This window comes from Panthera onca, chromosome D2 (genome assembly GCF_046562875.1).
Source record: "Panthera onca isolate mPanOnc1 chromosome D2, mPanOnc1 haplotype 2, whole genome shotgun sequence".
Classification (NCBI taxonomy): Eukaryota; Metazoa; Chordata; class Mammalia; order Carnivora; family Felidae; genus Panthera; species Panthera onca.
The window spans coordinates 37,358,700-37,382,498 of record NC_138349.1 but is presented as its reverse complement, the minus strand read 5'-3'; the positions used below and the strand labels follow the sequence as shown (position 1 = coordinate 37,382,498).

Sequence of the window (23,799 nt, the reverse complement as noted above, 5' to 3'; positions counted from 1 at the left end):
ATATACCTTTATCTTCTATTAAACACAAAAAAGTTTGGTTGTGATGTCTAATGCAATTAATGACTATCTCTGAGCTTTAAGCATGCTTTGTATTATATTAAAAAATTTAATATCAGAGTTCAAATTATACATCTGTACGTTTCCTAAAGAATATCACACCTATTCCCCTACTCTTGCTTCATCAGTAACTTCTAGTTTTAGCCGGATACTACATTGCCAAAACTGCAGATGAATAAAAAATGTACTACTTTGTTTCAATTAACTAATGTAAAATTAATTATATTAGATCTGTATCATTTTAATATTGATTGCTTTTGGAAATATACAACACAGATTCTATAACTTACTTCTCAGTGTTTTTGATACTATTCCTTAAAACAGACGTTAAGACAGTTATTTAAATTGAAAAATAAAATCAGACTTTTTCTGACAAAATAAATCTTACAATGTTTGTACAAACTGATAAGTCTGACAGTGAGGACTGGCTTTGTCAATTATGTTATATGACATTTTTCCATACATTCAGTAAATGAAACCTTAAAGATTTTGACATAAATATATTTCCAACATATGATGAAAGAAATTTTACAAAAAATTTTGCATTTGCACAGACATTGAAATATTTCCATTTTTACTGAGTATATTGGTTTAAATGAGTGGTGCCGAGTAAAAGAGTAAAAGATGCAATTAATAGTCACTTGTTCATTTTTGATAAAGCCTTTTTGGTGTAGTTTAAGAGTTTGAGATTCTAGGGGCTCACTCGGTTAAGCGTCTGACTTCAACTCAGGTCATGATCTCCCGGTTTGTGAGTTTGAACTCCGCATCAGGCTCTGTACTGACAGCTCAGAGCCTGGAGCCTGCTTTGGATTCTGTGTCTCCCTCTCTGTCTGCCCCTTCCCCACTCACGCTCTGTCTCTCTAAAAAATAAACATTAAAAAAAAAAAAGTTTGAGACTCTAACGTCTGTATAATAAAACTCTTTTTTTTAAGGTTTACATAATTAAAAAATTTTTGATGTTTATTTAGTTTTGAGAAAGAGAGAGAGAGAGCTAATTTACAGCTTTCAATAAAATTAAAAGAGGACCTAATTGAACTGTTAGGTGATAAGTCTTTAAAAATAATCTCAGATAATGAGTCACTCTTGTATTTGGCATGTAATTTGAAAGAAGTTTAAAGAATTTGGTGATGTTGTCATAAAGTCTTTCTACTCCTACGTTATTTTTGTGTACAAGGCAATTATATGCTTACATATATAAAAATGAAAACCAGCAATAAAGTGGTACTCTTCTCCATTCTAGATATAATATTCTTCCATGAGCACATGAACTAATGGAAAAATAAATCCCCATTAATCCTTATAAGAGGTATATTTCTGAAAAATTCTACTTAGTTGTTTAGTAACTACCAAAAATATTTAATGTATTTATATTGTTTTAACTACTTGAATAATGATGATGATGATGATAATAATAATAATCATGTTAACTATAGAAGTGTGTGGGGCGCCTGGGTGGCTCAGTCGGTTAAGCGGCCGACTTCGGCTCAGGTCATGATCTCACGGTCCGTGGGTTCGAGCCCCGCGTCGGGCTCTGTGCTGACCGCTCAGAGCCTAAGGCCTGTTTCGGATTCTGTGTCTCCCTCTCTCTCTGACCCTCCCCCGTTCATGCTGTCTCTCTCTGTCTCAAAAATAAATAAACGTTAAAAAACAAAAAAACAAAAAACTATAGAAGTGTGTTTTTAACTTAGAGGGAATAAAAAAAATAAAATCTGTATAAGAATTTTTGTTTGAGAGACACGATAAGGTATTAATAAAAGCCTTTTGAACACAAACCCTTCATTAGGGTAAATTTATATTTGGGTAAAATTCTGGGAGAAATGGAGTAACAGGAGTTCTGGAAATAAAAAGGAAACAATGCTAATTTTCTGATTGTGAAAGATGAGCTTATTCATGTATTTTAAGAAAATGTGTGCTAGTCTTGAAATTGCTAATATGAGATCATACTATACTAATTATTTATAACTTGGTATTTTTTCTTGCGTATCTATTTTAAAAGATTGGCTATTTGTGCTGTGTATTCATATTCTGGCTCTGCCATTTACTAATGATGAATGCTTGGGTGTGTCACTTAATTTTTCAGAACGTTGTTTTTTCCCCCCATATAAAATGAAAAATTTGAACCAGATCATTGGGCCCCTTATGTCCCTAATATTCTATACCTCTGTGACCAAAGGCTCAGAAATATTCCTTTAGATAACTGAAAACAAAAATTACATAAGTATGCATTTTTCTTCTTCCTTCTCATTTTCCTTCTTGCCTCCCTCTCCTTCCTCCCAATATCACTAAGGCCTTGTTGATGTATATCAAAGATTGTATTTTCTAAGGGATTTATTGAAATTGGTCTCATTATTTATCAATTAATTACGGTAATGTAATGGCTTCCCTTAACCAAAAATAGTCACACTATTCATACCATCATTATTTTCCCTAGCAATTGAAATCTGAAAAGTACAATATTTTCTATAATAAAAAGATCATATTGGCATGATCCTACTTTCTCCTTCTGAGGAAACTAGAATCTTGAAATAGCTCATCAAAACAAAACTTTTTGGCATAGATAAATGCAACAGAAAGCCTATAATTATTGTTGAATATGTATGTGAGGTCCACTAGCCCTGCCCTGTGCTATTTTCAAAACAATGCAAGATATGATCTATAAATAGTGCCATTTTGGTTTTAAGTAATTCCATTTTGGCAATGGAATGCTGTGGTTTTTCTTATTTGCTATGTTATAAGCAGAAACAAAAGGTCTTGAAATGTTAGTGCTGAGCTTTTCTTTCTTGCCACACACTTCCATGTAGTTAGATCTATCTGCATCGACTTGTAGACAACTGAGATTGTTAGATTAGGGATACAAAGAGAAGGAAACAGTTAATATCCAATTGACTGACTTCCAAAAAAGGACAGAGTTAAAAAGAGAGAGCTCATGTGAAGAGATGGTTGCTGGCTGGTGACTACAGACCACCCCCAACATTTGAGTGAGTATGCCACTCTGTGTAGAGAAGCCTTAAGTCCTGTTGTGATCACCGGCAGGCCTTTGCACTTGGCTTCTTGGATCACCCAAGTGAAGGATGCCCACCTGTGCCCTAAGATTTTGCTAGGCTCCCACTTGAACTGTTGCTCTCTGTGGATTTCACCCTTGCCAATAGGACACGCTTTTCAAAACACTGTGAGTTGCTTTATCGCCAGAGGATACTGAAGATGAAATAGAAGCAGAAGCCCCAGCTTTGGCACTTGGAAGGGTCTAGACAGTGGGAAACCCATTCCTGGTTAAATGTGTATATATTTTTATTAGCAAATAGTAGGGTCTTAAGACTAATGAGATGGCATATAAGAATGTACACAGCATTAATTCATGTATACATTCAAATAATAAACTTTTATTGAATACCTAATGAAAACTTATAATAGCTCATATTTTGAACCAGGCCCTGTGCCTGAGTACTAGGGATACTGAAAAAAGAAAAAGAGAAAGTAAAAGCTACACCATCATTGTCTTCAGGGACATTATAGGACATTAGAGGTGCATAGAACACCTGCTAGAATTCATTCACTGAACAAGTATTTATTGAGCAGCTACTATTTACCAGGCACTGTTGGAGGTACTAGGAATATAGTGGTGAATAAGATGGATGAGATCCCTGTCTCGTAAGCTTACACTGTGGTGGGGAAGACATAGCATCAACAGATAAGGTAATTTCAGTTATTGTAAGTGCTACAAAGAAAGTAAAATAGGCCACTGTGGTAGAAAGTAACTGGTTGGGGGTGGGGTGAAGGGAGCAGCTTCAGGTAGGATGGGAAAGATAGCCTCATTGGGGAAGGTATGTTTGAGATGAGCGCTGAATAATGAGAAGGAGTTAGTCATGCCAAGACCTTTGGAAAGAACAGATAGAGGGAACAGAAAGTGCAGAAAGTCTCAGATGAGTACTAGTCCAGTGTGTTCTGGAAAGACGGCCAACTGCACAGTCTCTGCAGGCTCAGAAGTGGGGAGCCTCGTTCACTAAGGAGGTGATGGGGCCATATAGCTTGACACACAATAAGTGCTTAAGAAAGGAATGCATCTTTCCTCTGACATATGACCTTAAAAAATGTGTATTATAAATTTAAAGAATTTATAATGCCCTCCCTCGCTCCACGACTCCAGTCCTGCTTCCCAGAGGCAGCCACTCTTAAAATTTGTTTTTACTTCTTTTGGTAATTACCATACATATCTTTGATATACATCAAAGATATGTATGCTCCCAATGTTATTTCTTCTTGTAATAATTATAGATATTAACTATTCACTTCCTACAATGACAAACATTTGGCTCAAGAGTCTTATGGTTATTCTTTCTTTCTCTACTGGTTACCTCTGCACCTGTACATAGTAAACTTCTATGTCCCGATCCTTCATCTCTGGACTCCCACACTGTAAGAAAGACTGAGATGTTATAGACCTGGCCCTTCCTGTTGCTTCTCTTCCTCCATTTTTCCCTCCATGTCTCTACAACCTCCTCTGGCTCATAGAATATAATTCTGCGTCTCTTTAACATATCACACAGGGCCCTTTAGGATCGAGGCCCAGACGAGTTTTTTCACCTCCTATCGTTATTCATGTTAGTGACGCTCAGAGTCCTACTGAACTACGTGTTCACAGTTTTTGGAAACTTTTGTGTGCTCGTGTCTTTGTTCTCATTGCCTCATGTTTTCATTGCCTAAAATGGCTTCCCTCTGCGGTTCACTGCAAATCCCATTCATTCATTTTAGCCTACATGGCACTTGAAGAAATCTTCCCCTGTTGGGGCACCTGGGTGGTTGAGTTGGTTAAGCATCCTACCCTTGATTTTGGCTCAGGTCATGACCTCACGATTCATGGGTTCAAGCCCCGTGCTGTGCTCTGTGCTGATAGCACTGAGTCTGCTTGGAATCCTCTCTCTCCTCCTCCCCTGCTTGTATGCACTGTCTCTGTTTGAACTAAATAAACTTAAAAAAAAAATCTGTTAAAAAAAAAAAAGAAATCTTCCCTGGTAGATGACATTTATTAAATCAAAAAATATTTGAGTGGCTGTTTCATGCAAGGCACGGTCATAGATGTCAGGGCTATAGTGGACCAAGACATATACCCATGAGCTCATATTCTAGTGACTTAAGAAGAAGCAGGCTTAATAAAAATAACTACCATTATGAGACCTATTGTACTAAATAACTCACAGACACTATTTTAATCCTCACAACTTTGAGACTTGAAGAAGTGAAATAGTCTTCCTGAGGTCACTTCCTGTAAATAACAGAGCTTCTATTGAAACTCAGATCTGTCTGACTTCAGAACTGTTACTCCAAAGCTGTATTCGCTCTGCTCTTACTACTTTTTGTACACTTCTATCACATCGTTTGTCATATTGTTTTGAAATTGTGCACGAGGTTCCCCACATAAACCACAGGGCATAAAAAGTTATTTGTGTGACTATTTTATCAGATGGTACAAAAGTAGTACCATACTAGATGCACAGGAGAGAAATTAATGCATTCACACACTGGGTGACTTAAGAAATTAAAGATTAAATCTTTCTTGAAATCTCAGACTGATAAGGCCTTGCTTTAGACGGAAGGCTCCTTGAGGGTAGCAACATTTGCTGCATAGCATGTGCTTGACAAATTTTGGTTAAACCTGTCATTCAAACCTCTGTAATCAATACATACTCAGTTTCTGGATTGAAAAACTATGTTAGTCCTATTTTTGGAGGTGGCTTTGCACAGAAGCTAGGCACTCGGTCTTCTTTTAATAGAATTACAGGGGTGTTGATCTAAGCTTTGAGAGGCAGTAGAATACAGTGGTTAACTGCCAGACTACCCAGATTCCAATTCCCACCCTACTGTTGACTGTTGATGTATATTTATTTAAAAAAAATTTTTTTTCAACTTTTTATTTATTTTTGGGACAGAGAGAGACATAGCATGAACGGGGGAGGGGCAGAGAGAGAGGGAGACACAGAATCGGAAACAGGTTCCAGGCTCCGAGCCATCAGCCCAGAGCCTGATGCGGGGCTCGAACTCACGGACCGCGAGATCGTGACCTGGCTGAAGTCGGACGCTTAACCGACTGCGCCACCCAGGCGCCCCTGTTGATGTATATTTAAAAAGCGACTATTTCACACACGCCAGGCGCTTTTATAAGTACTTTACAAATAGTACCTGAATTAAACTTAACACCTTTAAGTTAACTTCTACGATAACTTTACTATTCTTTAATAGCTCCGTGCCCCAGTTTTCTCTCCTGTTAAATGGGGATAGTAACAACAACAAAATACCTCACCCAGTTATTGTTAAGATTGAGTATAAAAGTGCTCAGAATACTATCTGGCACATGGAAAGTTAGCTATGATTGGTAGCTCTTACCAGCAGAGGCTGTGACGAGGGAAGGAGATCAGCTTGATGTAATTTAACAATTCCCTCTTATGCTAATGATCACTTCAAGGGGACGGATGGAATTATTTGGACTTGGGACTAAATCTGAAGCATTTCCCAGTTAAGTTGGCTCTGTTTTTACAGGAAAACGCAGTGGCTGGTGCCGAAATGGCAAATACAGGAAAAAATACCTCTGAAATCTTCCAGTTTTCTGTATCAGCTCTGCCACGTCCCAAGTCCACGTTATCATCTCTTGCTGGGATGGCTGCAATAGTCTCCTAACTGGTTCAGTGACTCTTCTTTAGCTGTCTCTATTTGCCGCTCCAGGAGATTAACCTTTTCAAAACACAGAGGCAAATCAGATTGGATTGTGCTCATGCCAAGAACGGTCTGCTTGCTTCTCATCGCTTTTAGAATAAGGACCCAAATCAGTACTTTGTTGACTGCGTCTTGTAGGATCAAGCCTTGGCCCGTTCCCACCAAACTTGCTTCTGGCTATCCCTCCCCAGGGTCTTCAACTCAGCCACATCAGCCTTCATTCACTGTTCAACAAATATTTATTTGATCACCATGGATTTACATTGTCATTGAGGATATATCTGAGACCAGTAGAAACAGTTCTTTGTACTCATAGAGTTTATATTTGAGGAAGCGGGGGAACAACAAAACCCAGACAAATATGCAAATAAAAAAGAGGGCCCACTGAGATAAGGTGGACAGGAAGTCTTCTCTAAGAACACACCATTACAGAGAAATCTAGAGGAAGAGCCCTGAGCCACACAACGATGGGGAGGAGAGAAATCGGATAGAGGGATCAAACTATGCAAAGGTTCATATATACTAGAGAGAACCTGGTGTGTTTAAGGTGCCCAGAGCAGATTCCCTTACTGCACAAAGAGAAGAAGAGAGTGAGGTTGGCTGGACGGTGATACTTACGAGGCCTGGTAAAGAATTAGAAATTTTTTCCTTTTTCTTTTAGAAAGTCTCAGAGTTATTTTTAAAAATAGAAATCATGGCACAATGTACATGATGATACCTTTCACCTCGATCCACCAATTACTAACTTTTTACCACATTTGCTTTTTTGGTCCTATTTTCCCCATTCTCTCTATTCTTTTGTTCCCGCTCACGTTCTACTTTGGTTTTGTTTCATTTTTTGCCAAATCTTTTGAAGGTAAATTGCTGAATACCAAAGCAAGTATCTTCTCCAGTCTTCTACAAAGTCATGAATTATCACATGCAAAAAAATCTCATACTGATTCAGTATCATCTAATATATAGTCCATATTTAAATTTCTGCATTATCCACAAAATGTTTCTTTGTAGTTACTTCTTCCTCTCTTTTTTTAAATTTTATTTTTTAAAATTTACATCCAAATTAGTTAGCATATAGTGAAACAATGATTTCAGGAGTAGATTCCTTAATGCCCCTTACCCACTTAGCCCATCCCCGCTCCCACAACCCCTCCAGTAACCCTCAGTTTGTTCTCCATATTTATGAATCTCTTCTGTTTTGTCCCCCTCCCTATTTTCATATTATTTTTGTTTCCCTTCCCTTATGTTCATCTGTTTTGTCTCTTAAAGTCCTCATATGAGTGAAGTCATATGATTTTTGTCTTTCTCTAATTTCACCTAACATAATACCCTCCAGTTCCATCCACATAGCTGCAAATGGCAAGATTTCATTCTTTTTGATTGCCAAGTAATACTCCATTATATGTATATACCACATCTTCTTTATCCATTCATCCATCGGTGGAAATTTGGGCTCTTTCCATACTTTGGCTATTGTCGATAGTGCTGCTATAAACATGGGAGTGCACGTGTCCCTTCGAAACAGCACACCTATATCCCTTGAATAAATGCCTAGTAGTGTAATTGCTGGGTCGTAGGGTAGTTCTATTTTTAGTTTTTTGAGGAACCTCCATACTGTTTTCCAGAGTGGCTGCACCAGCTTGCATTCCCATGTAGTTACTTCTTTAAAAAAAAAATCTGTGACCTGTCAGAAGGGCTAACATTAACAACTCAGGCAACAACAGATGTTGGCGAAGATTCAGAGAAAGAGGATCTCTTTTGCACTGCTGGTGGGAATGCAAACTGGTGCAGCCACTCTGGAAAACAGTATGGAGGTTCCACAAAAAATAAAAATAGAACTACCCTACGACCCAGCAATTGCGCTACTCGGCATTTATCCAAGGGATACAGGTGTGCTGTTTCGAAGGGACACATGCACCCCCATGTTTATATCAGTGCTATCGACAATAGCTAAAGTATGGAAAGAGCCCAAACATCTATCAATGGATGAATGGATAAAGAAGATGTGGTATACACACACACACACACACACACACACACACACACACACACACACACACAATGGAGTATTACTCGGCAATCAAAAAGAATGAAATCTTGCCATTTGCAGCTATGTGGATGGAACTGGAGGGTATTATGTTAAGCGAAACTGGTCAGAGAAAGACAAAAATCATATGACTTCACTCATATGAGGACTTTAAGAGACAAAACAGATGAACATAAGGGAAGGGAAGCAAAAATCATATAAAAACAGGGAGGGGGACAAAACATAAGAGACTCTTAAATATGGAAAACAGAGGGTTACTGGAGGGGTTGTGAGGGGTGGGGGACGGGCTAAATGGGTAAGGGGCATTAAGGAATCTACTCCTGAAATCATTGTTGTACTATATGCTAACTAACTTGGATGTAAATTAAAAAAATAAATTAAATAAAGATAAAAAAATCTGTGAACCAATCAAGATTTATGAATTTCATTTGTAAGTTTTGTCTCCTGACTAAAGCACTCCTTTACCTTGTTTTTTTCTTTTTCCCTGACACTGACATTTTTTCCCTGACACTTTTTGAAGAACCGAGGCCTGCTGTCTTGTAAAGTGTTCTATATTCTTTTCATTTTGTTTTGTTTCCTCATAATTAGACTTAAACATTTCTGGCACAGGTATCATTAGGTGATAGATCACTCCATCATTGGTGATGCTAAAGTTTCCTCATTTGGTTAAGGTATGCCCAATAAATAAACCTGTACATTGTAAAATTCCCCTTTCCCTTCTAATTATGAATTACTCTCTAGGACATTCTTTGAGATAGTGTTAATGTCCTGTTCCCCAACAACCTTTCAGCCAATGATTTTAGCATCTTTTATCCATTGTTTTAGCATGTATTCATAAGGCTTACTCCTATCAATTTTTACACTGGGAGTTGCAAAATGGAGATTTCCCATTTACTGCTTCATTTGTATTCATTAATTGACATTCTTGTGTAAAGAACTTTTCATTTTTATTCCATCTCTCCTTCTGTCTCTCATGGAAAGAATGTTAAAAAAATGAAATCTGTTTCAATCTCTCGCCATCATTATTCTTTTTGATGTTCAAATTGTTTCAAGTATGGTCAACAGAGGCTCCTTTAAGCTAGGTCCAGTATCCTTTGAAATGACTCTGTGAATCTCTAAGGACTTCTTTGCTTTCTGACAAGAGTGTTCCAGGTTTGCTTTGTAATTCCTTGCTCTGGATGAGAATCAGCCTTCTCTCCAAGGAGCACCGATTCGTTTTAGGGATGAGAATGGTATTTAGAAACCACTTGGGCAGCTTGGTGCTAGTGTGCTCATTGTTACTGGGGTGTCAGAGTTTCTATGCCTCTAAGCCCTGTCAATGGACCAACTGAGATTAAAAAAAAAAAAAGAAGAAATCACAACTTTATTCTACTAATGCCGATTCAAATCCAACACTCTGGGATTCTTCCTTAGCTTCTATCATTCCATATTTGTTATCTCCCTTCTCCCACAGTGAGAAACTTGGTTCCAAACAACATGAGTATATTCACTCGTTTGCTTTTTCCAATAATGCATGCATAGTAGTTTCAAAACTACTATACCAATACCTTTTTCAACATCAAACTTACTAAGTGAAGTTATTGATTTCTTTGTACTTTTTGCTCTTACGCTGTATTCCAGAACTCCTAACCCCAGTTCATGGAGTACTGTACTCAAGTAATTGAATGAACTCTGTATGGTTGTGCTGGCATTTTGATACACAGGTATGTTCAGGTCTTTTTTGTATTAAGTTTTAGGGCTTGCTTTTATTTCCACTGTTTTAGACTTAATGTTTTGAAAGGGCAAAACTATATTTAAAAAAACAAAAGGTTATTCAGAGAAATCAAACTGCCATCACTAAGCCTTGCATAACATTCCCACTATAGGCGACCATTTTCAGCTAATTTTCTTATTTAGTTTTTGAGTTTATCTCTTAAAAAACAAGAAAAAAATGTGTGTGTGTGTGGTATATATCTATGTAGAGTTTCATTTTTCCTTTCTTACACAAAAGTTAGTGTATTTTGTATATTCTTTTGCATCTGTTTACTAAAAAAATATAAATATGATTTTCTTAAACATTTTTTTAAAATGTTTATTTATTTTTGAGAGGGAGAAAGACCGTGAGCAGGGGAGGGTCAGAGAGAGACACACACAGAATCTGAAGCAGGCTCCAGGATCTGAGCGGTCAGCACAGAGCCCCACGCCAGGCTTGAGCTCAGGAGCAGTGAGATCATGACCTGAGCTGAAGTCGAAGTTTCAACCTACTGAGCCACCCAGGCGCCCCTCATTCAGCTGCGTTTAAATCCCAGCTCCCCCATTAATAACCATATGCTTTTTGGCAAATTACTTAACTATATGAAGTCAGCTTCCTCAGAATCTATAAAATGGGGATGATAATGTTATTTACCTCAAAAGGTTGTTCTCAGGATCGGTAAGACGATCCATTTTATATGCTTAGCACCAGCACAAGGTAAACGCTCAATTAACTTTAGCAGTTATATTTTTCTTTAAAATCAAGTACACCAGGGAGAGACGGCCTCAGTAATACATGCTTGACATGACTATTCCAGCACCACACTCGGAAGAAGAGGATAACTTTAAAAGAGGCAGAGGAGGCTGTACTGGCTCTGAACATTTTGGGCAAAGACCTTGCCTATGCATGGAATTTAGACTGTCAAAGCACAGCGCCTCGCAGCGGTAGGTGCTTTATACTCTCAGAATGAGAAAGAAAGAAAAAAAGAAAGGAAGGAAGAAAGAAAGAGGAAGAAAGAAAAAGAAAGAGAGAGAGAAAGAAAGAAAATGCTTATACGAGTCTATTCTGGGAAAAACTCATTTCGCCCACGAGGGCGGCTGGGGATGACATATGGGGTCACGCAGCGAGGGAAGTGGCCCTTCGGGTGCGGGCAGCGCTAGTTCTAAGCGACTCTCGGGACAAGTAGGTCTGCTCCCGCCCGCAGGGACCGGACTGGGCAGAGGCTAGCCCCCATTCCTCGGCCCGTCTCTGGGGGAGTCGCGGGGCTAAGTGTGGTGGCAGCGGCCTCACCTCCAGGCCTTCGCTGTCTCGTCTCCACGACGGTATCCGAGATTGGCGTCCGTGCCAACGGAGGTGGTACCCGCCGCAACCACCAGGCAGCGTCCCATCCCTCGCGGCACGGCGGGCTTTGCTGGAAGCTCCGATCCCCCGCACGCAGACCACCCACCGGCCCCATAGCCCATCACTTGCGGGCGATCAGAGATCCGCCCCAGATTTGAAAGCTCCTTCCGGGACCTAGTGGGAAGCCCACGGCTGGAGCCTCTGCGATCCTAGGCGCCGTTCCGGAAGCCCCGCCCACTCCCAGCGTGCAGTGCGGTGGCTTGGCCGCCATTGTTTGAATTTGAAAAAGAAAACATCGTGGTGCTGCTCGCGGATCTGGCAGGTCTGGCAACTTGTGCAGGTGAAGAGGTGGGCCCAGGTGAGGGTGCGAGGTGGCTGACTGCGCAAATACCAGACTTGAGGCTGGGAAACGGTGCTGGCAGTGTGAGTACCTTCCTAGGGGATCGCGACGCCCCTGAGGTTACTCTCGGGAAACTGGGTTGCAGAGCGATGGGTGCTCCTAGGGCACCGTGGGCACCGCCTGCCAATCGCAGGGTTGAGCCATACTACTTGGGTTGGGGCTTAAATGTCGTCTCCACCGCATATTAGCTGAGTGAGGCAAGGCAACGTATTTTCTCTCTCTGGGTCTCAGTTTCCTCATGTGTTAAAAGAGGTAATAAGAATGATATTTAACCTCTTCCGGCTCTTGTGAAGATAAAATAATATGTAAAGTTGTTAGAAACGGTGCCAGTATATAGTAGGCACCAAGTGTTTGCAATTAGTGTTTTTTGTTATTGCTGCTGCTGTTGTTGGGGCGCTGGCCTCCATTGCCAGGCCTAGTTTTCTGGATCCCGGAGGTGAGCAGTTTGCTTGGCAGATGATATGACCTCTTTTTTGGGGGGTGGTGGGGGGAAGCCCTGTCTGGCTGTAGGTGCTTTTATTTCCACGCTGCTTCCACTACCAGGGGTTTGCCCTTTGGGGCTTTTTAGTACCAAGCGGAAGAGGGTGTGTGTGGCAAATGTGAAGACTACTGTCATCCCCCAGTTTAGAATGTTTCCCTCAACTCGTTCTACTTCCTGCTTCAGTGATTCCTTCCTGACACAACTCTAATGTTCCTTGCTGAAGGATTAGTTGACAATCCTAAATTCATGCCTTAAGCAATCTTTGCTTAAGGTGATCAGATTCAGATTCACTTTTTTTTTTAATTAAAAAAGATGTTTTAATGTTTGTTTATTTGAGAGAGAGAGAGAGCTAGCAGGGGAGAGTCAGAGAGAGGGAGAGAGAGATTCCCAAGCAGGCTCCCTATTGTCAGCGTGGAGCCCTACAGGTGGGGCTGGATCCCACTAACCCTGAGATATGACCCAAGCTGAAACCAAGAGTCCGATGCTCAGACTGAGACAGCCAGGCACCCAAGGTTTACTTTTGCTTTTAAAACGAGGTAGCATGTTTACCCAGAAGCTGCGGTAACAGTCTATGTATTTTATTAGATCTCCACGACCCAGGACTTCAAGTTGCAAAATCCTATAAAGGATTCCTCTATTAGGAGGAGGGTTCTTTTGAAACTGTATTTTGTGGATGGCATTCAGAAACCTCATTCAGTAGTGTATTTGTTATTTTTCACAAGTGTTCAGCCATGGAATCTCACTGGAGAGAAGATAAAAAGATTCACATTCTCAGTCGTGGGAACAGCCTTTGAAACAGGTCTTGAACCCTGCTGTTGCTAAACATAATATCACTAAAAAAGTAGTACCAATTTTTTTTGATATAGAGGATTTTATTATTATAATTTAAGTCATTAGGGAATTTTTATCCTCATACATCTCTGAATATGTTGTAGGGGATACAGAGTAGTTCTTCTTGCCCTCAAGAGATTTCTAGTCTAGTTAGGAAGAAGTTAACTTCTCACACTTAAATACAAGTTAACCAGAAGTTCAGGTTGTGACAGTATATGTCAACAATTTTATAAATGTTAAGAGGTAGTTCATTGAAACTGAACTATGAACAAGTACAAACTACTATAACCTTGCTTTTTAAAAGAGGTATAAATATTCTTTTTGATTCAGTAATTTAATAGAAGGCTTATCATTTTTTTTTAATAATTGAAGGCAAAGAATGAAATTTATCTTCCAATTTCCTGGGTATTTCTGTAAAATCTGACTTATGCAATGTCAAGCCAGTGCTTTAATGTTTTTGCAAACTTCTCTACGTTCTAGATTAGTGGTTATTTCCACTCTATCAGATACCCTTTTTCTTAATTTTCACCCATACATTGGGTGTTTGAAATATTCTATCAAACTGCATTTTAAGTAATTATTTCATCTTTATTTATCACAGTATTTATCACTGACAATACAATAAAGACAAAAGCAACCAAGATACTAAAGTGTATGGTTGGTTGATCCTGCAGTTTCCTGGGCTTTGTTGAAGGTAAATAATTTCCTTTGTCTTTTTGAGATTTAGGAAAAACAGAAAAACAAAAACAACTCTGTTGTATTGAGTTTGTGGGTTTCAGGGCCGATCTAGGAAAAAGATATGACCACAGTATATCAGTATCACACAGGAACTTTATTGGGATAGCACTTTGACAGGATTACATGGGAGAGAGGTCCACCCCAGCATGAAATCTTTCAGAAGCTAGAGTGAAGGACCACCACATAGAAGGGGGAAAAGGTAAAGGAACCTAGGGGGTTGGGAGGGGACTGAGAGGAGAATTAGACTTGGGGGTTTTTGGTCTTAAGTGGTGTTGTTACTCAGAAGCACAGTGGGGAGTACCTGAGTCAGCCAGCTCCTAGGGGCATCAGTGGCTTGGGTTTTTATAGTCCTGAATTTGTCTCTGCCAGCAGAAGTTGGGCGCAGTTTCGTGGGATGTGCAAACTAGTTATGCTCTGGTTGACTTGAAAAAAAGAAAAAAGATTATTTGGGCTATATTAAAAGCAAATTGATGTGTAAAAATTTTAACTTGGCACCTAATAGGTTTTTGAACTAACATTCCTGGCGTTCTGTGAAGAAGTAAACAACACAGGGCCAATATACAGGGGCCATCTTTGGCTTATATAATATGTATGGATGCCCATTACTCTTTTCTTGAGCCAGGAACCCTAGTTTGGGAATCACTGTTCTTTTATTTCATAATACTGTCAAAGAACATCAAGGAGCTCTCTTTCTCCCTGCTATTATGCACCTAGTAGATTGTCAATAATTATTTGAATGTTAAATTTTTTTTGGTTAAAGTTACCTGTAAGTTTACGTTTAAGTTTAGTGCCTTGATGTTTAGTTGTAATACTTTGATACATTATTCCATATTCACCTTAATTTTTAGCACCTACAATGTGTCAGGTACTGTTTTTGAATGCGGTCACATACATTATTTCACTTTTCACTTGCATTATTTGGAAGAATTCAGTTGAAAGAATTCAATTGTCCAGATAACTGAATTTAACTCATAAATGCTAAAACATTACGAAGGCTTATAACTAACATTTTCAGAAGACATTAAATAACTAAAGTAACACAAGATTATTATTTACTCTATAATTATTTGATTTCGGAGAGGATTTCAGGCAGAGATTGAATGTTTTATATTGTCTTACTTAATGGACTACCTTTACTCATGAAATCTCTGGCTGAATCGACCTATAAGTTGGATCATATGAATAGTAGTGGCAGGCTCTGTTCAATATTACTTGATTCGGAATCTTTATAATTTTGATCATTTGTCTTTTCCGTGGGTCATCATTGTGTTATAGATGTAATGTTCCCCTCTCTAGAAATCTAGTTATGGGGGTTATTAGTGGGCTGGACTCAGACATTTTAAACTATGAGTGGCTTATATGCTAATTTATTAAAATTATCTAAAATTACTGTTATTCTTGCAGAATGGAATCTAATTTAAATCAAGATGGAGTGCCTAGACCATCCTATGTTTTTAGTGCTGACCCAATTGCAAGACCTTCGGAAATAAATTTTGATGGCGTTAAGCTTAATCTCTCTCATGAATTTTCCTTAGTTGCTTCAAATACTGAGGTAAGTACAAGGAAAGCATTATGCTGATTGAGTGGAAATGTGTGTGGTGTGCACACACTTGCAGACAGGTATGACCAGAGCTTTCCAGACTTTGTGGGTTTAAGGCAACCTTCTATCTCGGTGATTTTTTCATGGTGCCCTAAATACATACCAGTTCTTCCAAGTAGTGCTCCGAGCAACTTAATATATGACTATACCTTAACCTAGAGCCATTTGAAAAATATTAACGTAAATGAAAACAAAATTGTTTTTCTTTAATTACCACAGTTATTTGCTGTAAGGATATGTATATCTTTTGTGCACATCATAGCTTCTCAGGCTTTGGAATCAGATTAGATATTGCCAACCTTATTTCCTGTTCTTCAGTGTTTTGGGGTAGTACTTGTTTTTTATCATAGCAACCACTGAAGAATCCAGCTTCACCAAGATATGACATCAAAAGAAATGGTATGATCTAAGGTGGCAACTGTGAACTATTTTGAACTAATAGTTCACGGTGTTCAACATGTTAAGTACTGCCATGATTTCCTCAAAAATGTAAGACATTCCACTATGCCCCTAGGAATTGCATGCCTTACTTAAAGTAAACTAACTCAGTAGTGTTTAAAAAGTAAAAATCCTTCCTTCTACCACCGTACCTACTACCACTGTTTGTTTTGTGTCTTTGTAAACTTTATTTATTTTTTAAAGTTTTATTTATTTGAGAGAGAGCGAGCGAGCGAGTAAGTGAGCATGACTGGGGGAGGGGCAGAGAGAGAGGGAAAGAGATAATCATAAGCAGGCTGCACGCTGTCAGCACAGAGCTGCTGGGCTTGATTTCATGAATCATGAGATCATGACCTGAACTGAAATCAAGTGTCCGATGCTTAACCTACTGAGCCACTTAGGCACCCCACACTGCCTTGAGTACCGTAGCTTTATAGAATGTCTTGAAGTCGGATGGTGGCAGTCTACCAACTTTGTTCTTGTCTTTAATTTATATTGGCTTTTCTGGGTAGTCTAAATTTAGTTTTAGCCATTCTAATAGATATATATTGGTATCAAGTTGGTATTTGCATTTAATAACTAAATGTGTTGAATATGATTTCATGTGCTTATTTGTCATTAGTGTATTTTTGGTAAAGTGTCAGTTTAAATCTTTCCACATTTAAAAAAATTGGATTGTTTGTTTTTATATTATTATTTAATTTTAAGTGTTCTTTATATTTTTCAGATGCATTTGTTTATCAGATATATGCTTTATAAATATTTTTTCCTAGTCTGTGGGTTGCCTATCCTCTGTTGACAGTATTTTTTGAACAACAGAAGTTTTTTGTTTTTATTTTAATGTTTGTTTGTTTTTTTAATTTATTTTTGAGACAGAGAGAGACAGAGCATGAGCAGGGGAGGGGCAGACAGAAAGGGAGACACAGAATCCGAAGCAGGCTCCAGGCTCTGAGTTGTCAGCACAGAGCCTGACGCCAGGCTCGAACTCACGGACTGTGAGATCATGACCTGAGCTGAAGTCGGACGCTCAACTGACTGAGCCACCCAGGTGTCCCTGTTTTTTGTTTTTTAAAAAAAGAGTTAGCTAACTCTTGGCTTTGGGAATAGATTCCCGTGATTCGTCACATACATGCAACACCCAGTGCTCATCCCACCCAGCAAGTGCCCTCCTCAATGCCCATCACCCATTTTCCCCACCCCCGTCAACCCTCAGTTTGCTCCCTGTATTTAAAGAGTCGCCTATGGTTTGCCTCCCTCTCTGTTTGTAGTTATATATTTTTTCTTTCCCTTCCCCCCTAATGTTCTGTTAAGTTTCTTAACTTCCACATATGAGTGAAATTGTCTTTCTCTGACTGACCTATTTCACTTACGTACCCTCCAGTTCCATCCATGTTGTTGCAGATGGCAAGATTTCATTCTTTTTCATTGCCAAGTAGTATTCTATTGTGTTTGTGTGTGTGTCTCTCTCTCTCTCTCTGTCTATACACACACACACACACACACACACACACACACACACACACACACACCACATCTTCATCTTCTGTCTTCATTCATCAGTTGATGGATATTTGGGCTCTTTCCATGATTTGGCTGTTGTTGATAGCACTGCTATAAACATTGGGGTACATGTGCCCCTATGAATCAGTACTCCTGTGTCCTTTGGATAAATTCCTAGTAGTGCTATTGTTGGGTTATAGGGTAATTATATTTTTTAATTTTTTGAGGAACCTCCACATTGTTTTCCAGAGTGGCTGCACCAGTTTATAGTCTCACCAACAATGCAAGAGGGGAAAACAGAAGTTTTTAATTTCATCAATGTTTTCTATTGTGGATTGTCCTTTTGGTGTGATACCTAAGAAATCTTTGCCTAACTCAAGTCCACAAAGATTTTCTTCTATGTGTTCTTTTAGAAGTTTTACAGTTTTAGTTTTACATTTAGGATATGATCCATTTTGAATTTTTATAAACAATGTGAAGCATGAATCCAAATCCTTATTTTTTTTTTTATGTATAGATATCTAATTGTTCTAGCATGATTTGCTGAAAAAGCTATGCTCTTTGTACTGCATTTCCTTTGCATCTTTATTATAAATCAAATGTCCTTCTCTATGGGAGTTTATTTCTGAATATTGTTTCATTGATTTGTCTTTCTGCCAGTACCCCACTGTTATGATCACTGTAGCTTTGAAATAAGTGTTGAAATCAGGTAGTGTTAGCCCACCCAATTTCTTTTTCATAGTTTTGACTATTCTAGATACTTTGCATTTCTGTGAGAATTTTTAGATGAGTTTGTCAATTGCCACAACAAAAGCCTCTTGGGATTTTGATTACAGTTGCATTGAATATGTAGATCAGTTTTAGAAGAATTGACATCTTAACAATATTGAGTTTACCAAATGATGAACAAGGTGTATCTCAATTTCTTTTGGTCTCCTTTAATTTCTCTGAGCAATGTTGTGTAGTTTTCAGAGTGTAGGTCTCTCACATCTTTTGTCAAATTTATCCTGTATTTCATGATTTTTGATTTCTTCCAAATGATATTGCTTTTAAAATCAATTTCTGGTGTTTCTTCCCAGTGTATAAAAGAATAATTGATTTTGCATGTTGATCCTGTATCACGTTAACATTGCTAAACTCGTTTAATAGTTCTAGAGATGTTTTTGTAGATTCTGTTTGATTTTTGTATGTAGATGCTAATGTCTGAATGGAGACAGTTTTATTTCTTCCTAATCTGGATGCCTTTTCTTTCTTCTTCCCTTGCTTACTTCTTTTTCTTTCCCTCCCTCCCTCCCTCCTTCCCTCCATCCTTCCTTCCTTTCTTTCTTTCCTTCCTACTTTCCTTCCTTCCTTCCCTCCCTCGCTTCCTTCCTTCTTCCTTTCTCTTTCTCTCTCCCCTCCCCTCCTTCCCCCTGATTACCATTGGCTAGAACCTCTAGTACAGAGTTGAATAGAAGTGGTGAGAGCTGAAATCCTTGTCTTGTTACTTGCTACTTATCTTAGATTCAGTCTTTGATCATTAAGTATGATGTTAGCTGTAGGTTTTTGTAAATGTTCTTTATCAGAAGGAAGTTCCTGTCTATTCCACTTGCTGAGAATTTTTATGAATGGATGTTGAATACATATGTCAATATCCTGTCATCAAATGCTTTTTTTACATCTATTAGAGATAAATGTTTCTTTATTCTTTTAATGTGGTTAATTACCCAAATTGATTTTTGAATGCTAAATTGACCTTGCAGTCCTGAGATAAAACATTTTTGGTCAGGATGTATTATTCTGTTTTATATATTGGCTAATACTTTGTTAGGGAATTTTTGCATCTAAATTAGAGAGGTTGTTCTGTAATTTCTTCTGAGGATATCTTTGTCAGATCATGGTGTCAAGGTTATGTCATACTCAAAATTAGTTGAAAAGTGTTCTCTCTCTTTATTTTCTTAAAGGGCTTATCTATGATTTGTATGATTACATCCTTAAGTGTTTGAGAGAATTTAGTAATGAATTACCAGGGCCTGGAGTTTTTTGTGGGATTATTTTGTTTGTTTGAATATAAGTTAAGTTTTTTTTTTTTTAGCTGAATTTCTTTAATAAATATGTCTGTTCAGATTTTCTAGTTTTTTTGGTTTGTTTTTAGTAAATTGTATCTAAGTAATTGTTTCCTTTTTACTTAAAAAACCACACTTCTTTAGAATTATTTTAAAAAAGGAATTAATTTCTCCCCCAAAGGAAGCAGTAAAGAGAATGCTGTATAGCAAACAATTTTTAAATAGAATTGAACATTTGGGTTAATGAGCTATTCTGGTTGCTTGTAATTTACTTTGGAATTCTATGTTTTAGTGACGTAGAGCCCTATTTTTTGTTTTTAGTTACAAAGGTTAGGATTTTAGGGAAAAGAAGTGTATTATAAACTTCAAATATAAATATAGAAGGTAGAGGAAATCGAGTCTTTTGTGGTATTATTTTTTTTAAAGCAGATTTGCTTTTCTTTAGACATATAAATGGTTACAAACAGAAGAATCACTGATTGCTTAGAGGTTCTGTATGACCTTAAATGGTTATGTAATAGCCGCTTTAAAAAAAGGTAATTTCTGAAAAGCCATATTTTGTATTTTTTAAATACAGTTATTTTGTTCTTCTTTTTAAGGCAAATAGTTTGGAATCCAAAGATTATCTCCAGGTTTGTCTTCGAATAAGACCGTTCACACAGTCAGAAAAAGAGCATGAGTCTGAGGTTTGTATTGACTTTAATTGGGTCTTACTTTCATGGGCAAAATGCCATTGTTTTTATTTATTTATTGTGGGCTTATTTTTATTGATTGATTGATTGATTGATGTCTTCTAGGGCTGTGTGTATGTTCTAGACTCACAGACTATTCTGCTAAAAGATCCTCAAAGCATTCTTGGTCGGTTAAGTGAGAAAAGCTCTGGGCAGATGGCACAGAAATTCAGTTTTTCCAAGGTAAGTCCTATGAGAAACTAAAGATTTTCTTTTAAGTAAAAGAGATTTGGCTTAGGCTAAATTGCTACGTTATTGTATATAATGAACTATATATGTCTTGTACTTATGGAACTTAGGTGTTAGGCACTGGTATTTTTTCTTAGAGTGGAACTTAAACTTTAGGTTTGTAAACATCTAATTGGAAATGAATAAATTGCTAAATTTATTGCTAAATTTATTATTAAATTGATAAATTTTTTAATCTTTTTAAGGAGATGTTCTTTCCAAAATTTAGATGAAAACTTGGTTGACTAGGTCAGATTTCTATCTTGAAAACTTTCTGACAGTAGTTAAACTATCATGTATATTTGTGGGAGTTGGGGATATGGCACCTCCCTTAAGTATGAATCTTGTAAAAGAAATCTTTTAAAATTATAAAACACGAGGGGCAACTGGCTGGCTCAGTTGGGGGAGCACGCACCTCTTGATCTCGGGTTCATGAGTTTGAGCCCCATGCTGGGTGTAGAGATTACTTAAATAAATAAAGTTAAAAAAAAAAGTTTTTAAAACATGAGTTATAGGGTAGAACTCATTGTAAAAATTTACTTGAATTTTCTAAAAAGACTTGTTTTAAAAAATGTTTGTTTAGGTTTTTGGCCCAGAAACTACACAGAAGGAGTTTTTCCAGGGTTGCATTATGCAGCCAGTAAAAGACCTCTTGAAAGGACAGAGTCGGCTGATTTTTACGTATGGGCTAACCAATTCAGGAAAAACATATACATTTCAAGGTAAATTGTATTGTTTTTACATTTCAAGGAAAAAAGCAGTAATATTCACTCATTTTCATAATATTTGCATGTAGTTATGTTTCCATTACCTGGTACATTTGCTCCATTTTTAATACTGATAGCATCGTGAATGTGTATCGCCGATGGCTTTTGATTCAGATTGACTTAATTCATTTGGGAAATTACTTTACCCATATGATAGAGAATTAGCATCTTAAATTTCATTTTACTTTTCCATTATGTGATTATGGGTGATTGCAAATCTTATGGCCTGATCTGAATGTAAAATTTCAATAATAGCTGATAAAATGTCCATTCTACAATGAAGACCAAAGTGATGGAAAACTAAGTAATGCTGCAACTTCTTTCACTTTTGTCTTAGATGTTTATTTTTGCCTGCTGCTGATATAAAAGGAGTCTTGGTAATCCAGGAACATTTCCACTTTGCTAATACTCTGAAAGGATATAAAACAAAAATTCTTTTCGCAGGCACAGAAGAAAATATTGGTATTCTGCCGCGAACTTTGAATGTATTATTTGATAGTCTTCAGGAAAGACTGTATGCAAAGATGAACCTTAAACCACATAGATCTAGAGAATTCTTACGGTTATCACCAGACCAAGAGAAAGAAGAGGTTGCTAGCAAAGTTACATTGCTCCGGCAGATTAAAGAGGTATGGAGGGAGTCTAGTATGTGAAATATATAAATGTCATGACCTTTTATAAGCTCTTTAGTTTGTTTTAGCCTATATTGGAATATTTTGTGGTGGTGGTGATGGTGATGGTAATGGTGATGGTTGTGTTTTCTTTTTTTAGGAAAGTATTATAACCTTGTTTGAAGTTTTTCTTGTCCTTGCTTTATATTGTACAAATAGCAGAAATGTTTAAACAACTCAAATGTAAATAGTTCCAAGATTTCTTTCGGTTGTTGTTGAAACACTACTGTCCTTGATGTAATGATTAAAAAATTTCTTTTTAGGGTGCTTGAGTGACTCAGTCAGTTGAGTGTCCGACTCTTGGTTTCGGCTCAGGTCTGATCCCAGGGTCATGAGATAGAGGTCCACATTGGGCTCTGTGCCAACAGCACAGAGCCTGCTTGGATCTCTCTCTCTCTCTCTCTCTCTCTCTCTTTCTCTCTCTCTCCCTCTCTCTCTCCCTCCCTCCCTCCCCCCCCACCCCGCCTCTCTTTCTCTTTCTCTTTCAAAATAAATACATAAATAAACTAAAAAAAAAATCTTTTTTTCTCCCTCTGCCGCTTTCCCCTGCTCACATGCTCTCTCTCAAATTAAAAAAATTTTTTTAGTTATAAAAATAATTTGTGCACACAAGATCTAAACAAGGGAATGGGAGAAATATAAAGGGAAAATTTCTCGTGGCTTTATTTCTGAAGAGAAAATCACATTAACATATTGGAAAGTATAGTTTTTGATTCTTTTCTAAAACAAAATCTGTATTTAGAGCTTTCTATAACGTCTGTATATACACAAGCACAGTCATATATACAGTTGCATATATCTTCATACCTTTTGATTTTTGCTCAGTGGAGTTTAAAGTTCAGAGTCCATGGTTCTGGTCTCTGAAAGTAAACTAGTATATAGTATAAATAAGAATTACAGAGATTAGTAGATGATTGCACAGGTAATTCGTAGAGGATATTAAGGTCAATAATGAAAAAATTTCCCTAATGAGTTATTCAGTTAAAACATTATTTTGCTATGAAATTGTTAAAATATTTAAAAAATGAAATCATGCTTTCATACATTGATTGTAAACTGTGTTTTTAGAAAGCACATTTCTTCTATAAAGACAAATATTTTCATATCTTTTCATCCACTATTCAGATTTAGGGATATATCCTAAGGAAATAATTAGAATGCAGAAGAAAAAAATAACAAATTGAGATATTTATTTTAGTATTATTTTTACTGGCAAAAATTTGTAAATAAATGTTCAATAACAGGGCAGTAATTAAGACATTTCACATCTATTCCGTTATATAGCCATCAAATACAAATAATTTTTAATCATAGCAAGTAAAAGTAAAAGCTTTCAAGGTAAGGTAACGAGTGTGGGGAAAAGAATAGAAAGGCATGTATTAAAATATTAATAGTAATTGCCTCTGAGTGACAGGGATCATATATGATGATATTCTTTTTAATAGTCTTCTGTAGTATCCCAGATTTCTTATTATGAGAATGTATTATTT

At 37.4% G+C, this 23,799-nt stretch overlaps 2 protein-coding genes across 7 annotated transcripts in view; one reads left to right on the top strand and one right to left on the bottom strand.

Annotated features, from left to right (window-relative positions):
• The window catches only part of PANK1 (pantothenate kinase 1), a 101,430-nt gene extending 89,425 nt beyond the window's left edge, over window positions 1–12,005 (bottom strand). For both annotated transcript variants that reach the window (XM_078434578.2, XM_078434579.2), the window contains exons 1-2: window positions 11,829–12,005; window positions 6,636–6,780 (exon numbers count right to left, since the gene is read on the bottom strand). The gene's annotated coding sequence lies outside the window, so the exon portion shown is untranslated. The remainder of the gene's footprint in view (window positions 1–6,635; window positions 6,781–11,828) is intronic.
• Window positions 12,006–12,125: 120 nt separating this feature from the next.
• Window positions 12,126–23,799, top strand: part of KIF20B (kinesin family member 20B) — a 73,014-nt gene continuing 61,340 nt past the window's right edge. For 3 of the 5 annotated variants that reach the window (XM_078434574.2, XM_078434575.2, XM_078434571.2), the window contains exons 1-7: window positions 12,126–12,219; window positions 14,193–14,285; window positions 15,734–15,881; window positions 20,512–20,598; window positions 20,710–20,826; window positions 21,455–21,593; window positions 22,083–22,267. In XM_078434574.2, the coding sequence (XP_078290700.2) occupies window positions 15,735–15,881; window positions 20,512–20,598; window positions 20,710–20,826; window positions 21,455–21,593; window positions 22,083–22,267 (675 nt within the window). In that variant the 5' untranslated portion in view covers window positions 12,126–12,219; window positions 14,193–14,285; window position 15,734. Of the gene's footprint in view, window positions 12,303–14,192; window positions 14,286–15,733; window positions 15,882–20,511; window positions 20,599–20,709; window positions 20,827–21,454; window positions 21,594–22,082; window positions 22,268–23,799 lie in introns of all 5 variants that reach the window. The other 2 variants (XM_078434572.2, XM_078434573.2) reach the window with 2 other exon arrangements.